The sequence below is a fragment of the Acytostelium subglobosum genome, assembly GCF_000787575.1.
Source record: "Acytostelium subglobosum LB1 DNA, scaffold: scaffold1, whole genome shotgun sequence".
NCBI classification, from domain to species: Eukaryota; Evosea; class Eumycetozoa; order Acytosteliales; family Acytosteliaceae; genus Acytostelium; species Acytostelium subglobosum.
Genome location: NW_012236531.1, coordinates 1,610,322 through 1,631,467, shown reverse-complemented (window position 1 = coordinate 1,631,467; position 21,146 = coordinate 1,610,322). Strand labels below are relative to the sequence as shown.

The following is a 21,146-nucleotide window of genomic DNA, read 5'->3' as shown; positions in this document are numbered from 1 at the left end:
TCACTTGTCTCAGAAGTGGGAGGTCACTTGTTTATTTGTCGCGTCCAAAGAGTATTTTGCGCTCTTCTTCGGAGAGTTCAGTCTTCTTGGCATCCGATAACGAGTCGTTGTATCGTTCATAGGATTGTGATGCTGGTAATAAGGCCATACGTCTATGATAATCATAAAGCAATGGGAATTCACTCTCTGATAAGTCTGGATATGTATGAATATACTTGCTCCAAGGATAAATTGCTACATCTGCAATTGATAATTGATGACCTGCCACAAATGCATGCTTGGCCAACTGTTTCTCAATTACATGGAACAAACGTCTAACCTCATTATAATGTCTCTTCCTCGAATAATCCACATTATCCTTAGTATAAGCAGTATAATGATGGTACTGTCCCATATTTGGACCAATTGATGACACTAAAATATTGATTGATTAGTCATCATAATTAATGATTGAATGATTGATTGATTCATGTAACATACTTTGGAAGAATAGCCAGCCAAGGACATTGTAGTGCTCTTGTGCGTTGGATTGAGAGTTGGGGAGATAGTTGCCTTGGCCATAGATCTGGGCGAGATAGACAAGGATGTTTCCACTCTCGAATAGGATGATTGGTTGGGAACCAGCTGGTACATTGGGATCGGCAATAGCAGGTATCTTACTATTTGGATTGATTTGGATATATTCATCCTTGAACTGATCACCCTTCATAATATTGACTGTAACAACTTCGAAAGGTAACTCCAACAACTCCAACATAATATACACTTTGGCAACATTTGGTGTATTCAAACTATAAAGTTTGATTGGTTTTAGTGATGACTTATTAAATGACATTATTGATTATTTGATTAATTAATTATAATTGATTGATTGATTGATTGAATGAATGACACTTATGAGTGTCAATTATTTATATTGTTTACCGGAGAATGTAGAGACATGTTCGCTGGTTTGATAGATCAGTATTCCCTTTTCGCTAATCGATACAAGTTGGACTGACATGTTCGCAGTGATCTCTTGACATGAATGAAGAGAAGAGAACTTGTTTGGTGACCTTCGCTAAAGTATGCAAGTGTCATTCTAATGGGCGCGCTTGCCCATTCTTTTGACATGTTCTCGAAGATTTTGAAATGACCCGTGTGTGCAAAAATGATCAGATTGTTTATTTGATCAATCATTCATGGACCGGCCAGAGTGTTCCATACTTGTAATGGAATATTCTATATACTAAATATTATTATACTATTATTATTATTATTATTATTATTACAATATGAATATCTTCAATTAGTTGAATCACTTGTCACTTTAACTTCCATTTCCACATCCATCTCTGTTGTATGAGTACTCTGTGATGATGATGATGACTGTTCATCATTAGTGTCAGGAGGTTGTGTTGTTGTTGTTGTAGTCGGAATACTCTGTTGTTGTTGTTGTGATTGATCAACTACAACATCAACTGGTGTACCTAATAACTTGATGATCTTGATATCAGAGGGATTCTCACCCAATACTGTCAAAGCCTTTGAACATGCTCGTTTGTTCATAATCACTCTACTATCTCTCATTGACTTTATCTTCATATCCAACACCTCACGTTCCTGACTATCAGCCTCGCATAAAGTGTCTGCATCACATCCAAATATATCCATCAACTATGCGTTTGAGTTGAGAGTTTGAATGGTGAGTTTTGGTTTGAGTTTGAGGTCCTTGAACATGGATTATTTGGTCATACCTTCTCATTTGAATAGTTGATACCAAGTGTGTTCAGGGCCTTGATTGTATGACGTTTGTTTACGGGCAGCCTCTCTTTGGTGCAACTTAGTGATCGATCCAACATTATTTGTTGATGTAGTTTGATATCATCATCCTTCATACCAAGTGTACGCATCACTTTTGTCTCGGATGGATTGAAGTCACCCAATATATCCATTGCTTTCCTAAGTTCACGCTCTGGTCTATCCATTATTTGTTGTGATTGTGATGATTGAGTTATAACAACACTATTTATCATTGTTACTGTTGTCATATTATGATTTATAATATCTATCTATTTATCTTATCTTTTATTTGTTGGGCTGTTTAATGTCTGAAATGGACTGATTGATTGATTGAATGATAGTATGTGTTTGAATGTTTGAATGTATGAATGGATGATTGATGATGTATTGAACACGAACTAACCTTACTAACTAACACACACAACACACTCAATACTACATCCTCAATCAATCAATCAACAAAGGTGGATTAGAATTGTTGCTTATGACCAAACAACAACAAGAACGTCCTTACATCTTGTGACATCCAACCATCCGTACGTCCTTCCATCCTTTTTCAAACAACACACCACTAACTTCTTAGATCACACTTGAGATCACCTGATCGGTGTGAGTTGTGTGTTGTGTTGGGTGATTGATTGATTAGACTGTGATTGGATCGATCATGTTAACACACTCCAATCAATCAATCTTTAATTCTGAACTGTTTGTTTAGACTATCTTACTATCTTTCAAACTAGATAAATATATATATATAAATACATTTATTGTTGTGTTAACAATAAGTAATAGATAGTGATGATTACCAGTGATTGATTGAATAACTGGTTAAAGAATGATGATGGTTGATTCATCAAACATGACGAAGACTAAATGATATCTAAAAAACTTAAGTCTAAAAAGGAAAAAGGATTCATCATTGTTGCATTCATGCCACTGAGACCAACAGAACAATTTCATTTTGTGCCAAATTGATGTTTATCTGTTCCAAAACAAGTAATACATGATTGCAATTTCAATTTGAAACACGAATAAAATATATTTGAGTGTAATCTTCAACTCAACAACATTCTTCATCATCTCACGCACCCCATACTCACACACGCATGTTGGGTTACTTGCTCACTTCACAAAGATGCAGATGCTCACAGCTCAAGCACATTGACTCTCTCTCTCTTGCTCATTCATTCAACCATTCAATCAATCACCTTCAATCATCATTCATACACATAAAACATATAAATATCATCATTTATATTTCTAAACAAAAACATCAATATAATATATAATAATAATGTCAGCAGAGTTGTCTTACAAGGATAGAGTTGTGATTATTACTGGAGCCGGTGGTGGTTTGGGACGTGTGTACGCTCTCGAGTTTGCCAAGCGTGGCGCAAAGGTCGTTGTTAATGATCTGGGCACTGCCTCGTCGGGAGAGGGCGCTGATGTGAAGGCCGCCGACAAGGTCGTCAATGAGATCAAGGCCGCTGGCGGTGTTGCCGTGGCCAACTACGACTCAGTGGAGGATGGCGAGAAGATCGTCGCCACCGCCCTCAACGCATTCGGTCGCGTCGACGTGTTGATCAACAACGCCGGTATTCTCAGAGACGTCAGCTTTGGCAAGATGACCGACAGCGACTGGGATCTCGTCTATCGCGTGCATTGCAAGGGTGCCTACAAGCTGACCCGTGCCGCCTGGAACCACATGCGCGACAACAAGTACGGTCGTATCATCATGACCTCTTCGGCCGCCGGTCTCTACGGAAACTTTGGCCAGGGTAACTACTCTTCGATGAAGATGGCCCTCGTCGGTCTGTCCAACACACTCGCTCAAGAGGGCAAGTCGCGTAACATCACCTGTAACGCCATCGCCCCAATTGCCGCCTCCAGAATGACAGAGACCGTCATGCCACCCGATCTCCTTGCCCTCATGAAGCCCGAGTTTGTCGTGCCACTGGTTCTCTACCTGTGCCACGAGTCCACCACCGAGACCGGTTCGATCTTTGAGGTCGGTGCCGGCTGGGTCAGCAAGCTGCGTCTCCAGAGAGGTGCTGGCGTGCTCATCCCCGACATCACCGCCGAGAAGGTCAAGGAGAACTGGGCCGCCGTCGAGGACTTCTCCAACCCGACCTACCCAACCACACCAACCGAGTCGTTCTCGGGCATCATGACCGCCCTGAACAACCCAGTCAAGGTGTCGATCGCCCCAGTCAAGGCTGCCGCCCCCGCTGCCGCCGCCGCTGGTGCCTCTGTCGTCGTCGCCGGCTACAAGGCATCCAACGTGTTTGAGACCATCCAAAAGACCATCGGATCCAACGGCGCCGAGCTCGTCAAGAAGATCAACGGTGTCTACTTCATCAAGGTCACCCAGGGTGGCAAGTCACAGACATGGACCATCAACCTCAAGACTGGCAACGGAGCCATCAGCATTGGCGAGGTTGGAAAGCAGGACGTCACCATCACTGCTGCCGACGAGGACTTTGTCGACATCATGACTGGCAAGCTCAATGCACAGACCGCCTTCATGAAGGGCAAGTTGAAGATCAATGGAAACATGGGTCTCGCCACCAAGTTGGGTAACATCATGCAGAAGTCCAAGCTCTAAATCGATCGATCGATCCCCAATTCATTCAGTCAGTCCGTCCACAAACCTCAACAACCTTGTGGGCGGTGTTCCAAAGTAGCACCGTTGTAATTTATAAATCTCTTCCGCGGATTATTATGTTCCAATCCCTTCTGATTCATTGTGTCTTAATTGATTGGTTGACTGATTGTTGAGTTGTCGAGTCCGCGGGACTCAGTGATCATGATCACTTTCGAAAGTTCACAGAATTGATCACCACCATGTTGGGCGCGACACTCTTTGATGAACACACGAAAGGACACAAGTCCACTGAATTACTTTCATTGTTGTTGACTTGTTGTTATAATAGACATGTTCACAAATAAGTTTAGTGTATTGTCTACTAGTGATGATACTCTTGGTATGTTGCCGCGATCTACACAATCATGGATGGACTCACTCATTCAATCAATCAATCAATCAAACATGTACAGATAGGGATAGCGAAGTCAACAATGTCAACTACAACAACAACAACAACACAATGTCATATTCACAACCTGCTCTGAAGAGGAAGGCTAGTAGTCCATCATCATCACCAAGCAAGGCAAGCACAACAAGCACAACAAGCACAAGCACGACAAGTCAATCACCTACAAAGAAGAAGACAGCAGACTCGAACAGAGTAGTAACAGAGAGCGACAGTAGTAGCAGGTGTGAGATTGAATTGATAGCGCATAATAAGAAACAGTTGAATGCAAAGGATATACAACACTTTATGTTGTGGACATTGTCTGACTCGCCTGGACAGGTGCCCACTCCAGGTTGGGTAACAATCAAGAACAAACATCTGTTGGACAAGGTGGTGATGGTGTCAGTGCCCAGCATCAGCTTGGACCTCTTTCAAAAGGTCTGTGACATTACACACCGATCATGGTTCCATGACAAGCTGCCACACACCGTCACCATGTCCATCATGGGTAACGGCCAGTCTCAGCCGCCGCATCCATCAATCTATAATCCTTTGCTCAATGTCAAGTTGTCAAAGCACCATTCGCAACAAGGTGGCTCACCTAAGAGTAGGATTCAATGATTGAGTGAGTGAGCGAGAGGACATCTACTAACATGCACCGCGCTCACACGTTATCAGAACTGTTACAGCCTGCGTCTAACTATGTGTTGACTGAGGCTGAGTTGATTGAGAATGGATTCCCTTTGGCATCAGTACACGCGAGTATGGATGGTTGGGTTCAGTCATTGGAGTCCACATCAGTGACGACGACGACGACGACGACCTCGACAACGGCGACCAAGTCAAAGATAAAGACAACAGAGTTGTTGGCAGTGGATTGTGAGATGTGTCGAACTGTTAATGGACTGGAACTGACGAGAATCAGCATTGTAAATGAACATAGGAAGGTGGTTCTGGACCAGTATGTCAAGCCAAAGAACGAGATCTTGGACTTCCTCACACAGTACAGTGGCATCACAGAGGCCACATTGAAGAAGGTGACGACCACCCTGCAGGACGTGCAGGCCCAGCTGGTCGGCATCATTAGCAAGTCCACCGTGCTGGTTGGACACTCCTTGGAGAACGACCTCAAGGCGATGCGCTTCGTCCACGAGCGCGTCATCGACACGTCGGTCATCTTCCCGACGGGCTCGTCGGCCAAGTACCCCCTGCGCTATCTGGCACAGAAGTACCTGCGTCGCACCATCCAGAGCGGCAAGGGCGGACACAGCTCGATCGAGGACGCGGTCGCCGTGCTCGACTTGGTCAAGTTGAAGATCACCAAGGGCAAGAACTTTGGCACCAAGTTGGAGAACTACAAGAATCTGTTCAATCATCTGCAAGTGCATCTGGGCAAGCGATCGACATTCATCGACACGACCGATCAGATCAATCAGTACTCGACGACAGAGGTCACCAGTGTACAATGTGCCAGCGATGATGATGTGGCCAAGAATGCGGCCGAACAAGTTGGATCAGAATCCAATAACAAGACCAACTTTGTTTGTTTGCGACTAAGTCAACTGGATCAACACTTCAAGTCACTGGATACAACGATACCCAAGCCACTAAGTAGTTATACACCAACTATAGAATATGAGGATGGTGATTGTGATGTTGCTGATGGTGTGGCGACACCAACGACAACAACAACAACAACGATATCCACATCAACATCGACTACATCGACATCATCGACAACGACAACAGCAAAAGGAATAGTACTGGATCAAAAGGTATTGGACATATTCAAGAATATTGATGATCAGTTGAATAGGATATATGATAGGATGACAAAGAATTCAATGATGATGGTAGTGTTTGGACCTGGTCCATTCAACGACATTAATCTCTATCATCACGATGGCAATCGACAACGTGAATACCTGCTCGCATTGGAGATGTCCAAAGAAGGTCTGGTCAAGTTTGGCATCAAGTAAACTACTCTTCTCCATGTTGACTGATTGATTGATTGATTGAATGAATGATCACCTGATATGGCCCGGCCAGGCATTTATTGGACGCGCCCCATCATCTCATCGACAATGATCATGATCATCTATCTCCTCTAATTGTACATCGATCGCGTATTCGTACACAGATTGTTGCTGTTACTTCTTGACTGCTACTGCCTGCATGTTTTAGAGATCCTTGTTGTTGACAGCGGCACGCTCACCTCCGTAAAGAATCTTCTTGGCTTGGTACTCCTTCATACCGGCCTCTGAATCCTTGGCAAAGACCTTCTCACGCAACACCTGCATGTTTGGGGTCTGATCATCAAACACCTCATCTGGCTGAATCAGCTTTGAGCCCCATCTTTGAGCCTTCTCACTGATGTCATTCTAATTCCAAGTGTTATGTTAGTATGAGTGCACATTAACTGCAATCAAGTGAATGATTGATTGAATGACATACGACGTATTCGGGATCAGTGTCCCAGTCATCATCATCAGCTGGGGCTTGGTTGTTGTTGAGCACTGCTGGTGCGTGAGTAGCGGTCTTTTGGTAGACAGACATGGTGTATATATATGTATATGTTTATGAAAAAGTATGTGAGATATAAGTGTTGTGTTTGCGAAAGTGTGATGGACTTGACCCGATCACTCCAACCAACTTTCATTTGCCTTCTGTGTTTTTTGATGGCTTTTCCAAAGATTTTTCCAAAAGATATTTGATTTTATTTATTTATTATTTCTAATATCTGATCGATCATTCAATCCAATAAAAGATATATATAATATATTAAAGTTCTTAGTATATATTCAAACATAGAATTTATGATTGATCAAATTTTGAAGTGTTTATTATTTAAATGAGTCCATGTTGACCTCAAATTTCTAAAATGGAACAATTAATTTATTATAACCTGATTATTGATTTAATTGATAACTTGGTTGGTCCTTGGTCAACCCTTATTTTATTAATAATAATAATAATTTGATGCACTTGTACAAAAAAACGAACGACAAAATCACAATTGTCTTAAATAACACACTCGTCAAACTTATAAATATACATATATATAATAATATAAAATGAAAGGTGCAGGAGCATTAAGAAGAGGTGGCGGAGGACAAAATAATAAGAAGAATACATTGGGAGCAAAGGGTGGAGGTCTGTTGAGAAAGCTCGATCCTTTGAAGCATATATTGAGCGGTCAGAAGTTGCAACCAAAGAGTACACAGAACCCAATGAAGAGACAGAAGCTGCCAGAGCCCGGCGCCGGCAGGGGTGATGGCGGCGAGTTGGAGGACGTCGACGATATCTCCATCGAGGAGTACAAAAAGTCAGAGATCAACACTTTGAAGCGCGTCAGAGACCACGTGCTGGACCATGGCGATGCGCTCGACAACTTTGACATCTTGGACGACTCCCAGACCGTGTTCACCTACGCCTCTGACGACATTGCCTCGCTCGAGATCCTCGGCCAGGACCAGCAGCATCTCAACCGCGGTGGCAAGCGCTATCAGGGCCTCGATGCCGACCTCGACGCACTGGAGAACCTGCAGCAGCAACAGGCGGAGCAGGCCAACAATCAACAAAAGATGGGCAGGAAGGAGAAGGCGAGGAGAAAGCTCGAGAAGAAGCTGCACGAGGCAAAGATGATTCACTTCAAGGAGTTGCCGCCATTCAAGCGTATCTTCTGGCGCGATACAGTTCACATGAGTGATGAAGAGCAGCGTGCGATACGTGTTAGGAACAAAGTGCGAATCGAGCAAACATTGCTTAAGAATAACTCGTTCGAGGTCTCAGCGACGACGACAGAGACTTCAACAACGACGACAACAACAACAACAACAAGCGAGAACAAAGAGAAGGAGAAGGATAAGGAGATTGTAATCCCGCGACCAATCACGGCATTCAACGACAGGGACTTGCCCAACTCGATGCGCGCATACATTGAGTTCCTCACCAAGAAGCATCAGGCGATCAAGGAGCCAACACCAGTGCAGATGCAATGCTGGAGCGCGATACTTGGCGGCAACGACGTACTCACAATCGCTCAGACAGGCAGTGGAAAGACGCTCGGTTATCTGTTGCCAGCGATCCCTCACATTATGGCACAGATGAAGGAGCGCCAGATGCGCAGCAAGGAGAAGTCTGTCTTTCGTAACATCAGGAGTCCCATCGTGCTGGTCATTGTGCCGACGAGAGAGCTGGCGCAGCAGGTGGAGTCGGTGTGCAAACCGATGAAGTCAAAGCTGGGCGTGCACAGCATCGCCGTGTACGGAGGCATCAAGGCGCACGGACAGAAGGAGATCCTGGCCGAGGAGCACAACGAGATCATGATCGCCACACCCGGTCGTCTGGTCGACCTCATCGAGCGCTCGCACGAGGTGGCCGGTCTGCTGTCGCGTGTCACCATGCTGGTGTTTGATGAAGCCGACAGAATGCTTCAGCTAGGCTTCGGAGATCAGCTCCAGAAGATATCCGAGCAGATCAGACCAGATCGCCAGACACTAATGTTCAGCGCAACGTTCCCAAAGGCCATGCAAGAGGCAGCAGCCAAATGGCTGAATCAACCGTTGAAGATACGTGTCAAGTCGTCGGCAGCCAACGAGGAGAACACATCAGTCATTACAAAGAATGTGCGACAGGTCGTCAGAGTCGTCGAGGGCAAAGATCGATTCGAACATCTCTCTGCCTTCCTTCAAATGGTCATCAACAAGGAGCAATTGCTGAGGAATAGAAGTCTGATATTGGTATGTTAGTTGAACTCGATCACCCTGAAGTAGTCACATACTTACTCAATCACTCAATCACTTTATCTAGATATTCGTCAATCAGATCAAGAATGTGAAGCCATTGATGAATCAGATTGAGAAGATGCTGACGAATATGAGAGGCGCGAAAAGATCAACAAAGGTTGGATGCATATTTGGTGATATGAAGCAGGAGGAGAGAGATCAGTCGATCAATGACTTCAAGTCTGGAAAGATCAATATCATGGTGGCCACTGATATCTTGGGCAGAGGTATCCATATCAACAACCTGCGATTCGTCATCAACTACGATTTCCCCACATCGCTTGAGCAGTACATTCATAGAGTTGGAAGAACTGGACGACAGGGCAACAAGGGCCACTCGGTCACATACTTTGTTGCATCGGCGCAGAACACCCCAATGGCCAGGGGACTGATAAGAATCCTGGAGGAGTGCCAGCAACAGGTTCTCCCAGCTCTCACAGAAGTCGCCAACAACTACTTTGGACCATTAGCTGAGATGCCAGATCTGCGACCAGAGGCAAGCAAGGACGATGAAAGTGACTTTTCTCTTGAAGACGACAGCGACTTTGATTATGATATGAAGGAGGATGGAGATGATGATGAGGATGAAGATGAAGATGAAGATGAGGGAGTCGATCCCAATGACGATGAAGAGGAGGATTATGAAGGCGAAGAGGAAGAAGTAGAAGACGACGATCAGGACGTCGACGAGGATTAAACGTTCAGTCTAGTTCTGTTGGAAGTTTATTCATGTTTGTAATATGTACATTGAGGAGGGGAACAAACTACATCGGCATGTTGTCTGCTGACCTCTTATTGATTGGAGGATGACAAGGGTGAACTGACTGGTTAATCCCACTTCTTGTTATGCTTCATAGAGTAGGAGTTGGCATCATTCAGGAACTCCCTAAGGTACTTGATGGTCTCCTTCTGATTATCGTGAACTGATTTGATGCAATCTTGGATGGATACGACACCAACGATCTTCTTGGTGGCAGGATCGACCACGGGTAGATGACGGAACCTCTGATTGGTCATGATTTGCATCGTTTCCACTACACACAGGTCCTTGGTGATGGTCTTGACACCGGTAGTCATTACCTCTTTTATAGTGTTTACTCTGCTGCTTAGTCCAGCGAGGGTGACCTTACGCATGTAGTCACGTTCGGTAAAGATACCAATCAGTTCCTCCTTGTCATTCACGACCAGAATTGCACCGACATCTTTCTTGGTCATAGTCTCGAGGGCTTCAATAATCTTTGAATCCGGAGTTGTTGTCAGGATCTCTGTTGACCTCTTTTTGTCTAGAATATCCGAGACCTTTGTATCTCCAAATACAAAGTAGTTTGATTGACCCTTTGGATCTATAACCATCTCATCCTTTATCAATACATCATATTCAAACAATGATGGACTCTTCTTTTTCTCAGACTTTGTATCTTTCGGTACCTGAGTAACTGTGGCATATTGTCTATTTACATTGAACTTATTAAATGAAGTGGTCTATTTTTCAATATCCAATGAGTTAGCCAACCTAGATACTATCCATCCCTTACATTCATTCACCATAAGTCTACCTACATTTAAAGACTTGACATTTCTTATATTATATAGTTGTTTGGATGAATTAAATAGTGATCTTGTAATTCCATTCATCTTTTATCTCTATTACCCTTACGAATTCTATCTGATCAATAATTATTATTATTATTATTTATATATACACACAATCTCTAGAGATAATAATAAATGAGTGGATGGATGGATGAGCGAATGAAGTGAGTTAAATGAGTGAAGTTGGAAGATGCCTTCATCATGTTCTCTCTCACACATATTCTTTGTGTTGAGTGGGGTTAATGTTCATACACACAACAAACAATTACAAACTATTACCTTTTATGTACAATAGGAGATGGATTCCTCCCACACTCGATCCCAAAGGATAACAACAAGGACAATAAGGACATTAAAGTCTATTTCGCCGATTCCAATCATTGGAGAGATAATCTGGAACAAATTATAAAGTCTTTCTTCGAAAAGTTCAATTGATCTGACATGAAAGACTGAATGAATGACATTGAGTACCGATCAAACAAAACTGATACTTCACAAGTGTATAGTTATATATACACAAGCAAACCAATGGGACCGACCGAAGCTTTTGAACATTGTATAACAGATGATACATCGTTCAATACAGGTATTTCAAGTACAAGGTCAACAATACAAGCTTGTCATCAGATTATTACGACAATAGATGTTGACAAAGATATTTTAGCGCAAAGACTATCATCAACCAAGAAGAATGAACATAAAACAACTGGTTTCCTACTGATATCAACAGCTATTCAACGATCTGTTGTTGTATACTTTATTGATGAGAACAGGCAAGTTCAAACACTAAAGGTAGGGGGCTTTGTTCTGACAACAAAGAGGTCGCTCATACTAATCTCTACCCTCTAACCTAGGTGTTCAAAACAACTGATCCTGTTAAGGATTGTACCGTATTCAATGACGGATCAAAGGGTATATACTTGTTGCTTTTGTTGGAGGACCGATCACTTTGGTCGATTGGATTGTCACCATTTCTTGTCAAGTCAACAACCACATCACTCAAGCGCAAGGTAGGAGAGCCACAACCTAAAACATCCACATCAGATGGGATAGTCATACGTCTCGATCAGAATGATGCCACAGCATACTATATGGACACATTGGAGAATCTAGAGTGGATACTACTTGATCGATATCAACAGACTGATGGTCATCCACTATTCCTATTCAATAGTCGAGGCAATGATGTGTCGGAGCAGACCGATAGTGTCACATCCAAGTTCGAGATCTTGTTCCCCAAGAGAAAGACCAGGTGCATTGTAGACTCAAACATCAACAGTAGGCATCGTCCACAGATATTCTATCAAGAGCAACATAATGGAGTCATGACCACTGTACAAAGCATGTTAGTTGATGGTTCAAACTCTTTGTTACTATTCAATCGAGCTCATGTACTATATCACTCCTCTTCAGAGAAGTCAAACTCCACATCATTGATCACTCATGACAATGACAAGCTTGTTATCACCTCATCGTCATCACAAGCTGATATCCCCGATCAACAAACAACAACATATCGATTGAATGGTACTATCCTAAAGATGACCGTTGTCGATGTATGTTACCCAATTCATTCATTCAACATCTGTTACCAGACTTATTAACCACTCACTTCCTCTTACAGAGCACTTTAATATGTTTACATAGTGGCGTGCTATCCTTTGTATGCTTGACATCATTGATCGAGCAACAAAAGTTAAAGTTGATTGATCCTCCAACAACAATGCGTCTTCCAAACAATGTAATCACATATTCAAACGCAAGGAACTCATCAACAGATGGATCATTGGTCAACTTCTCATTGTTAACACAATCTGGAAGATACATCTCCTTTATACTAAAGTTGATGGGTAGTGGCCAGCAACATTCTTCAAACCAGCCATCATTATCAAAGTGGCCAAAGTACACTACATTGTTGATATCAATGCGTGAACGACATCAACGTGTTGTCAAACAGATTGAATGTGCTGACAAGAGTCTCATGGATATCAACCGACTTATCACAATGTTGTCTCGAAAGCCCTTTGCACAGGCCTCCAAGCGGCCCTTCTCCTGCAGGATCACACCCCTGGTCTCTCCCCTGATTAGTGTTCAGAGTGGAGCACCATCATCATTCTTCCGATTCACCGTCACCAATCACACCAACCACGAGTTTGACTCAGGTTGGAAGCTGTCCATTCGATACGTTCACTCTGACTTCCCCTTGGAGTACACGACCACCCTCTCACATCCTATTCACCTTCATGCCAACTCCTCCACAAGCTTTGAGTTGCCCATCAACTTTACATTGATTAACAAGATTACGTTCACAGTATTCCTCACGATGGTACTACGCAATGACACATCATCAACAACAACAACAGCATGCTCGACCAACAATACATGTTGTTTGTTCATTGATGAGAAAACATTCCACATGTTGGATCATGTAAAGTTCAAACCTGTGGCGCAACAAGTTGAAGGGGCAGCAGTACCATCATCTCCCTCCAACCATCATCATCATTCTTTTGGCAATACAATGACTACTTTGGAAACATTGTTCAAGATGTTGATGATGGGTAGTGGCCCATCGATGGCGGACAATGATGGCTTGGCTCAATCAAACACACAACATCTTAAGTTATCATTCCCAATACGAAGTTATCAGATGTTGTCCAAGCCCGACATTAACCAACTTCTTCACATCTTCAACTTCGTGTTTGACAGAGATATTGCCACAATCTATCCACAACAAAAGGATCAAACTTCCAACTCACTAGAGTTGTTCATACCATCAGTTATGAGCAACAATAACAAGAACACAACCAAACTCAGTGTCAATAGTATGTATTCAATCATACATTCAATATTGGATGCGACTGTTTGACTGACTCACTAACTCTTATATTCAGATGTATCTGGCAAGAGTTACTCTGTACACATCACAACACAAGCCAGTGTTCCAAGAGAGACCAAGCATCTGATCTATCAATCAATCTTATTGCGCAGCATATATGGTGAGAGTAAGTCGACTATGGTCCTCAAAACAGACAGGTGATAGATACTAACGACGTGTGTATCCCTTAGACTTGCCAATCAACGAAGATCAGTTGAATGCAGACATAATATTCTTCAAAGAAAAGATCAAGGTGATTGTCGCAAAGAAGGTGTCTTTGAAGAAGTGGATAAGCGATTGGTACGCAAGCAAGTTGTTCAGTAGTGATTGTGCTACTTTGGAGCTATCCTCCATTCCAGCACTGATCGATCAAAACTTCCAGACTCTCCAGAAGATACAAGAGTCATTCGAGTCGCTTGTAATCATATAAACAGAGTCTGATCGTTGATACAGATACATGTCGACATGTTATTCCTTGTTGTTACCTGTGTTTGTTCAATCAACCGTGATCACGTGTATATATGTGCGTTCGTCTTGTCCACTGTCAGTGTGCGATTGATCGAATGAATGATTCAAGCGAGTAAGTCCACATCGATGGTTCGACCAATAAAGTGTTATTGCGCAGCATATGAGATGACCATTGGCTTCTCAGGCAGGACCTTGAAGCCTTGCAAATGATTCATCGCAACACCAGACTTGACCTCATCATCAAACTCGACAAAGGCAATGCCCTTCTTTGCTGTTGGCATGTTGACTGTTTGGAATCCTTGGAATCTATTGTGGAGTGTCTTGGGTTAGTATACTATGCTCGATTGACTGAATGAATGAATAACTCAACATACTGTGAGAACAACATCTGTATCATAACGGTCTCGCACTTGTCTGGTAGGTTCTCAATAAACAATATCCTGTTGGGTGGTTCGTCTCTTGGTTGAAGTGTGTTGGCGGCTGGTGTGGTTGCCGGCCTTGGTCTAGGTGGCTTCTTTGTATCCTGCTTCTTGACCTTCTTCTTCTCTTTGTTTGTCTCTCTCTCTCTCTTCTTCTCCATGTATGTACCGTCCAACTTTGACACTGCATCAGACTTTGTCTTACAATATGCTACTCTCTATTAATGTTTGATTGAACGGCGTCGCGTTAGTAGGTGTAATGATGATGATGATGATGATTGAATGTAAAGTTTACCATTGGTCGACCTAGGAGGTCAAAGCCATTGAGCTCCCTCAGTGCGTTTGACGCAGCTGTTATATCTTTGAATACAATGAATGCTTGACCTCGCAACTTCTGTTTCTTTGAGACTACGATATCCAATATCGATCCATATCTTGTACATAGACTATATAGTTGTTCGGTGAGTTCTGTTTGTGATTGATTGATCATTGATGTGATGAGGTCGAGTCAGTCAATCAGTAAAGTCGAGTTGATTGAGTCTTAGAAGATTGAACAGTGAACATACTTGTCTTTGAAGGTTTCTCTGCAAGGTTGCTAACGTATAATGTTTGATTTGGAAGTATATCTGTTGACTTCTCCTGATCATCATCTTGATCATCATTCTCTTGTGCTAAAGTATCAATAACCTTTACCTGTCCCTCATCATCCTCAATTTCTACTATATTATCATTCTCCATCTCACTCTAGATATCTTTATCTATATATGTATATTAATGTAATAATTGATTGACAAGTTATACTTATGAATGTACAACAAATGAATGAATGAATGACGAAAAACGATGTTCAAACAAAAATTTCAGAGTTTGTGCCTTTTGATGATTTGGGTCCCATTCAATCAAATACACACTTATACAACTTGTAATAACTTGTAATAATAATGGTACAACTAGATGAATTACCTATAATAGCACTTAGATATATTGTTATTAAACTAGATGATAATGTAGATCAGTTCATGTTGTCATTGGTATCTAAACGATTGTTTGAACAAAGACAAAATTATATACGTTTGAATACAAAGACATTACCAACACGTACAGTTATAATACATAATCATACTAAACTATATTCACATCTAAAGTCCTATGTACAAATAATCCATGATCAAGTTGTAAATCTAAAATCTCTTGATCTATGTATACATAGTCATCCTTATTTAGTTGTACCAGGTTATGATCTTATGATTGATCTTACCTCACCTCAGTCAATGAGATCAACATCAACATCAACATCAACATTGACATCAATTTCAACAACATTACCCAACAATATCAACTCGGTCACTATCGAAGAAGGATTGTTGAAGCCATTCAACCATGAGTTTTGGAAGAAGTTGACGGATGAGATGTTTCCTCAACTGATTGCGCGTGGCGTAACACAGTTATCCATCATTACTCCATCACCAACATCAATGGAATCAATTCAAATTCAACAAATTCTCCTTCAACATAGCTATATTCCAATCACAAGCATGGTTTACAGAAACCAAGACGCTGTGTACTTCCCAGACACATTGACAAACCTAAAGATTATGGACCCTCTCGATCATGACTTGAAGGATGTGCTCCCCGCCAGCCTAAAGAATTTGGACTTATCAACAACCGTGTGGAACCGAMCCCATTGCGCCTGGCACCCTGCCAAATGGTCTGGAATGGTTAAAGTTTGGAAGGGATTTCAATCAGCCAATTATTTCCGGTACCCTCCCATCATCTTTGCGTACATTGATTGTTGGGTCAAATTTCAATCAACGTCTGGATGGAGATAGGCTACCCCAATCACTCACAAGTCTAAACGTGCAGTTAGCGGCACATTTTGCACATCCATTTACAGATGGACTCCCTCACAGTCTCACAGATCTGACACTAGGCATTGGCTTCCATCATATTATCCAGCACACCACTTTGAAGAGTGTCTACATCTCGTCATCCGTTGCATATCTCCAAACTGGCACAATTTTTGTCAATCTTACACACCTGTCAGTTGCTCGGATCAAATGTCAAAGATTGTTTCAAATCACTTCGGAACTATTCCCAAGATTGGTTGAGTTGAAGGTGGCAGGCGTGTATTCTGAACAACCAGGCTTAGACCTCGATAAACTGCCCAACACTCTTAGAACGTTGGTAATTGGCCATTCATCACCCATATTCAGGGTCTTCCCAAAAGACCTGGATACCTTGGATTTTTGCATCAAAGATTTTAGAATGCACTTATGTTCAAAAGGACTTATCCCTCCATCCGTCAAACATCTCACCTTACGTGGCAGTAGGATTGGTCTGGGATCGTCAGACCATCCATTGGAACAAAGCTCAAATGGAGGGACTATCATTCCTTCGGACTTGCCTCAATCAATACGAGAATTGACGTTCATAGACCTTCCACCACAATGCTATCGAGAACTGCTACTTGCGGATATAAAGGAGCACAGACTACCGACTTCAATACTTATCCTGAACATACACAACCAAAGCGGTATCATCAACCTGAGACGAATTTCCAATTATATATTCTTCAAACACTCCCAAGGAATGATCCACTCTGGATTCATACATATAAAGTCAATTCCTTCAATAATATAAGGAGTATTCTGATAAATCTTTCCAAATCGATAGTTGAGGATATATTTCAACACTCTTTTGGTTAAGTTTATATATATTCAAGTTCCATTAGAATTTGCATCACTTCCATATTTATTAATAATGATTAGTTAATTTTAAAGAAAGAATTAAAGGAAGATATTTTAACATACCTATCTTGAACAATAATGAATATAGTTGAATAGGTCAACAATACTAATATTAGTAATATAGTTATTACCTTCATGTTTAATTATTTATATTTTATATATTTAAATAAATCAGACATGTCTGATACCTATATCCATATTCATCAATTTTGTAGATTGTTTATTTGAGGAGATCTCGGTTAATAATAAATTTAAATTTATAATACCAGTTTACATATTTTTTTCAGACTTCCGGAAAGATCATATTAAATTGTCCGGGAATTAATCCATTTCAATAAAATATTGTTATAGTAAAATGATCATTTGTAAGTTCCTGAGACAACGATTAAATATCAACGACAATATATTATATATTACAAACTTGAATATCAGTCAATTTATTTATTGAATACTTAATGTAGCATTCAAACTTTATTGCTTTAATAATAAAATATAAAGTTTATTGTATTAGTAAAATGGTTATTTATGGTTATTTGTAAGTCTCCTTTTGATTGGAAGATGAGGGCAACCACCAAAAGTGATCAAAATCAAAAATAACAAAAAATTGATCAAGGTGGTCAAGTTGCAATACTTTGATCACCATTGTATTGTAACATTACTAACAGTGAGTGATACAGATATCGGTATTGTGTTGAGGACTTTAATCATTCAATCATCACTCAATCATACAATCTGGAATCATCTCATCACCCCATCACTCAATCAATCAAACATGGAAAGTCCAACAACAACTACTACAACAAGATCTATCAAGTCACGTTATTACACTTCAAAAGTGACACATTCAAGACAGTTCCCCGTAAAACATAGCTTCCTCTATGATGTATACTACTTTGTCGTGGACTTGGATGAGTTGGAGACTGGATCACTGGATTCAATGTGGTTTGGACATAACAAACTGCGGCCTCTAGCACTCTATGACACGGACTACATGGGGCACGAACCTCGACCCATCCGAACAAAGCTCATCGAGCGATATAAAGATCATCAATCAAAGTCGACCGACATTGCCGACGTTGATCTGATCGACCGCGTCGAGTTGGCAACGATGCCGCGCTACCTCAACATGCAGTTCAACCCAGTCAACTTCTACTACTGCTACGCACGTGATGGCATTCTGCTGCAGGTGGTCGTCGAGATCAACAATACATTTGGCGAGACTCATTTGTACTTCCCTCAGGTGACGTCGCGGCCACAGGGCGTTGTTGGCGCGAATGGTGACGGCGGCGAGAAGGACAGCCACTTTGAGCGTGGAGTCAATCGAGAGCGATACCTCCAGTTCGCTGTGCAGGACAAGGACTTCCACGTCAGCCCATTCAACTCGCTGGATGGCTCGTACACGTTCTGCTTCTCCGACCCGCGCGCATGCTTTGACATTCGAATCATCTTGCTCTCAAAGTTGGACTCTACCTGCTTGGACGGCAAGAACTCGCCAAACTCGCTCACATGCTCAGAGACAAACATGATACTGTCCACGCGTCTTTGGTCGCCCCACGCCTCACTTTCACTCAGCAACGCCAACCTCTTTAGGTTGGTGACCGGATACCCAGTCACAACGCTGCTTACATTGCCGCGAATCATGTACGAGGCTGGACGACTGCACTATCGCAAGCGACTACAAGTTTATGCCAAGCCCAACCCACCAACCAACAACACACCGATCATAATCGAATGCTCGCCGGCACAGCGCTTCAGCCAGAGGTGGCTGTTTGAGTACCTTGCCACGTTCCCCAAGGGCGTGTTTGTGTTTCACAACCTGGACGGAACGTCCACCACCATTGACTGCAGCGGCAACCTCGAGATGGCCAAGGTGCCCGTGCCAGAGAACCTCTACTCCGACTCAACCAAGCCCATCACTCTACACATCAAGTCTTTTGAGTTCTACTCAAAGCTCTATCTCTTCCACACCAGGCATCCGGGACTGAGTGCCAAGGCACTAGGCATGGCATTCATGGCTGATGAATTCACTTGCGATGATCTGCCATCATTCCTGGCACTTGTTTGCGATCTTACAGTTTCGAGTCGCGCGCACAAGTCCAACCCTGTGTCAAGTCAACAACAAACGGATGACCAATGGGGATGGATACATCACATGATCAATCCAAATGTCATGAGCAAGTACTTCTTGGATCAAGGCTCAATGATGACTCATTGTGGACACTTAGAGTATGTATTCAATTCAGATTGATTGACTGATCCAATACTGACCCGCTGGAATCATTCCAATCCAACAAAATCAGGACAATAACAAAGGAGAAGCAAGAGGGTGCTAGCGAGGACAGAGATATCTTTAATTGTAAATTGGAAGATGATAACATTGACACATTATATATCAATAGTCTCAATCAATTGGTTGTGGACAAGCTCAATTTGTACAAGGACGATCACTTGCTGGAGTTGGAGCCAGGTTGGGGATCATTCACATTATACGCAGCCAAGAATATTGGATGCAAGATAACTGCAATCACTCGACATGATCATCATCATCGACATCTCTTGGCAATGATCCAAAAGGAGGGGCCACACTTGGAGGAGTTGGTCACTGTGGTACTTGTGTCCAACAATGATGTCGAGTACAAGACACCGGCGAGTGTCGTCTACGACAAGATCTTGTCACTGGAGGGCGAGTTCCATCAGAGCATGACAAGCCAGATGCTTCTGGAAATGTGCAAACAAAGAGTTAGACCTGGAGGCCTGATCTTCCTTCAGGCTATCACTGGACCCTACCATCCTTATCAACAAGGAGACATCAAACCGACCAAACCACTCAGTTGGCATCAATTGTACGCGTTGATGCGTGTGCACCTTGAAAGCCGTATTTGGGGCGCCCTGGCCACATTCGCTCACAACCCATTCCTGTTGGAAGCTCGATACCAAGCACTGTTGGGCACACTTGGCCAAAGAGGATTCGTCAATGGACACTCCTCGACAAAGGCACCATCTTCACCCGATCACAGCGACATACCAAATCTGTCCAAGGACGCCGTGGACCTGTTGACATCGCGCTACGCTTACGAATTACAACTGTTAGAGATGGAGAATGTAGGCGATCACTATCCACCATTGTTTGACTACTGGCAACGTAGACTGGCATCCAACAAATCAAAGCTGATCACTGATATGCAGCAAGAGGCAATGTCCAAAGGATGTCTGCTCAAGATGAATGAGGCAGATCTTGGCGAAATACCTCGAGCCATTCAGTTCCATCATCACTACCTCACTGCCTGTTTCAAGTCCGTGTGGTCAGTAACCAGATTGCTTGTTTCCAAGTTCGAATAATAATAACTGACATGCCAGGAAGGCTCCTGGCGTGTCGTCGAAGACTGCCACATATTGCCTGGGCCAGTCCTTCATCTTTACTTATATTATATCATCTTGTA

At 42.4% G+C, this 21,146-nt stretch overlaps 11 protein-coding genes across 11 annotated transcripts; 6 read left to right on the top strand and 5 right to left on the bottom strand.

Annotated features, from left to right (window-relative positions):
- Positions 1 to 40: 40 nt before the first annotated feature.
- SAMD00019534_006790 (hypothetical protein) lies at positions 41 to 799 on the bottom strand (the record flags this gene model as incomplete). The annotated part of the gene is made up of 2 exons (XM_012904112.1): positions 41 to 414; positions 481 to 799. Coding segments are annotated over 2 exons (693 nt in total), but the record flags the coding sequence as incomplete, so codon positions are not given.
- A 488-nt stretch (positions 800 to 1,287) lies between these two features.
- Positions 1,288 to 2,030, bottom strand: SAMD00019534_006780 (hypothetical protein; the record flags this gene model as incomplete). Its single annotated transcript, XM_012904111.1, has 2 exons — positions 1,288 to 1,656; positions 1,737 to 2,030. Coding segments are annotated over 2 exons (663 nt in total), but the record flags the coding sequence as incomplete, so codon positions are not given.
- Positions 2,031 to 3,076: 1,046 nt separating this feature from the next.
- Positions 3,077 to 4,387, top strand: SAMD00019534_006770 (hypothetical protein; the record flags this gene model as incomplete). The annotated part of the gene is made up of 1 exon (XM_012904110.1): positions 3,077 to 4,387. One exon carries the CDS (start codon positions 3,077 to 3,079, stop codon positions 4,385 to 4,387), a length of 1,311 nt encoding a protein of 436 aa, XP_012759564.1.
- A 330-nt stretch (positions 4,388 to 4,717) lies between these two features.
- Positions 4,718 to 5,438, top strand: SAMD00019534_006760 (hypothetical protein; the record flags this gene model as incomplete). Its single annotated transcript, XM_012904109.1, has 2 exons — positions 4,718 to 4,766; positions 4,840 to 5,438. 2 exons carry the CDS (start codon positions 4,718 to 4,720, stop codon positions 5,436 to 5,438), a joined length of 648 nt encoding a protein of 215 aa, XP_012759563.1.
- Positions 5,439 to 5,560: 122 nt separating this feature from the next.
- Positions 5,561 to 6,796, top strand: SAMD00019534_006750 (hypothetical protein; the record flags this gene model as incomplete). The annotated part of the gene is made up of 1 exon (XM_012904108.1): positions 5,561 to 6,796. A coding segment is annotated over one exon (1,236 nt), but the record flags the coding sequence as incomplete, so codon positions are not given.
- A 201-nt stretch (positions 6,797 to 6,997) lies between these two features.
- On the bottom strand, positions 6,998 to 7,373 carry SAMD00019534_006740 (hypothetical protein; the record flags this gene model as incomplete). The annotated part of the gene is made up of 2 exons (XM_012904107.1): positions 6,998 to 7,198; positions 7,272 to 7,373. 2 exons carry the CDS (start codon positions 7,371 to 7,373, stop codon positions 6,998 to 7,000), a joined length of 303 nt encoding a protein of 100 aa, XP_012759561.1.
- Positions 7,374 to 7,885: 512 nt separating this feature from the next.
- Positions 7,886 to 10,295, top strand: SAMD00019534_006730 (hypothetical protein; the record flags this gene model as incomplete). The annotated part of the gene is made up of 2 exons (XM_012904106.1): positions 7,886 to 9,559; positions 9,630 to 10,295. Coding segments are annotated over 2 exons (2,340 nt in total), but the record flags the coding sequence as incomplete, so codon positions are not given.
- Positions 10,296 to 10,438: 143 nt separating this feature from the next.
- Positions 10,439 to 11,086, bottom strand: SAMD00019534_006720 (hypothetical protein; the record flags this gene model as incomplete). Its single annotated transcript, XM_012904105.1, has 1 exon — positions 10,439 to 11,086. A coding segment is annotated over one exon (648 nt), but the record flags the coding sequence as incomplete, so codon positions are not given.
- Positions 11,087 to 12,288: 1,202 nt separating this feature from the next.
- SAMD00019534_006710 (hypothetical protein) lies at positions 12,289 to 14,502 on the top strand (the record flags this gene model as incomplete). The annotated part of the gene is made up of 4 exons (XM_012904104.1): positions 12,289 to 12,753; positions 12,822 to 14,019; positions 14,089 to 14,199; positions 14,264 to 14,502. 4 exons carry the CDS (start codon positions 12,289 to 12,291, stop codon positions 14,500 to 14,502), a joined length of 2,013 nt encoding a protein of 670 aa, XP_012759558.1.
- A 184-nt stretch (positions 14,503 to 14,686) lies between these two features.
- On the bottom strand, positions 14,687 to 15,697 carry SAMD00019534_006700 (hypothetical protein; the record flags this gene model as incomplete). The annotated part of the gene is made up of 4 exons (XM_012904103.1): positions 14,687 to 14,846; positions 14,915 to 15,177; positions 15,255 to 15,427; positions 15,526 to 15,697. The coding sequence occupies 4 exons, from the start codon at positions 15,695 to 15,697 to the stop codon at positions 14,687 to 14,689; spliced, it is 768 nt and encodes a 255-aa protein (XP_012759557.1).
- A 2,946-nt stretch (positions 15,698 to 18,643) lies between these two features.
- SAMD00019534_006690 (hypothetical protein) lies at positions 18,644 to 21,045 on the top strand (the record flags this gene model as incomplete). Its single annotated transcript, XM_012904102.1, has 2 exons — positions 18,644 to 19,932; positions 20,007 to 21,045. 2 exons carry the CDS (start codon positions 18,644 to 18,646, stop codon positions 21,043 to 21,045), a joined length of 2,328 nt encoding a protein of 775 aa, XP_012759556.1.
- Between the last annotated feature and the right edge of the window lie 101 nt (positions 21,046 to 21,146).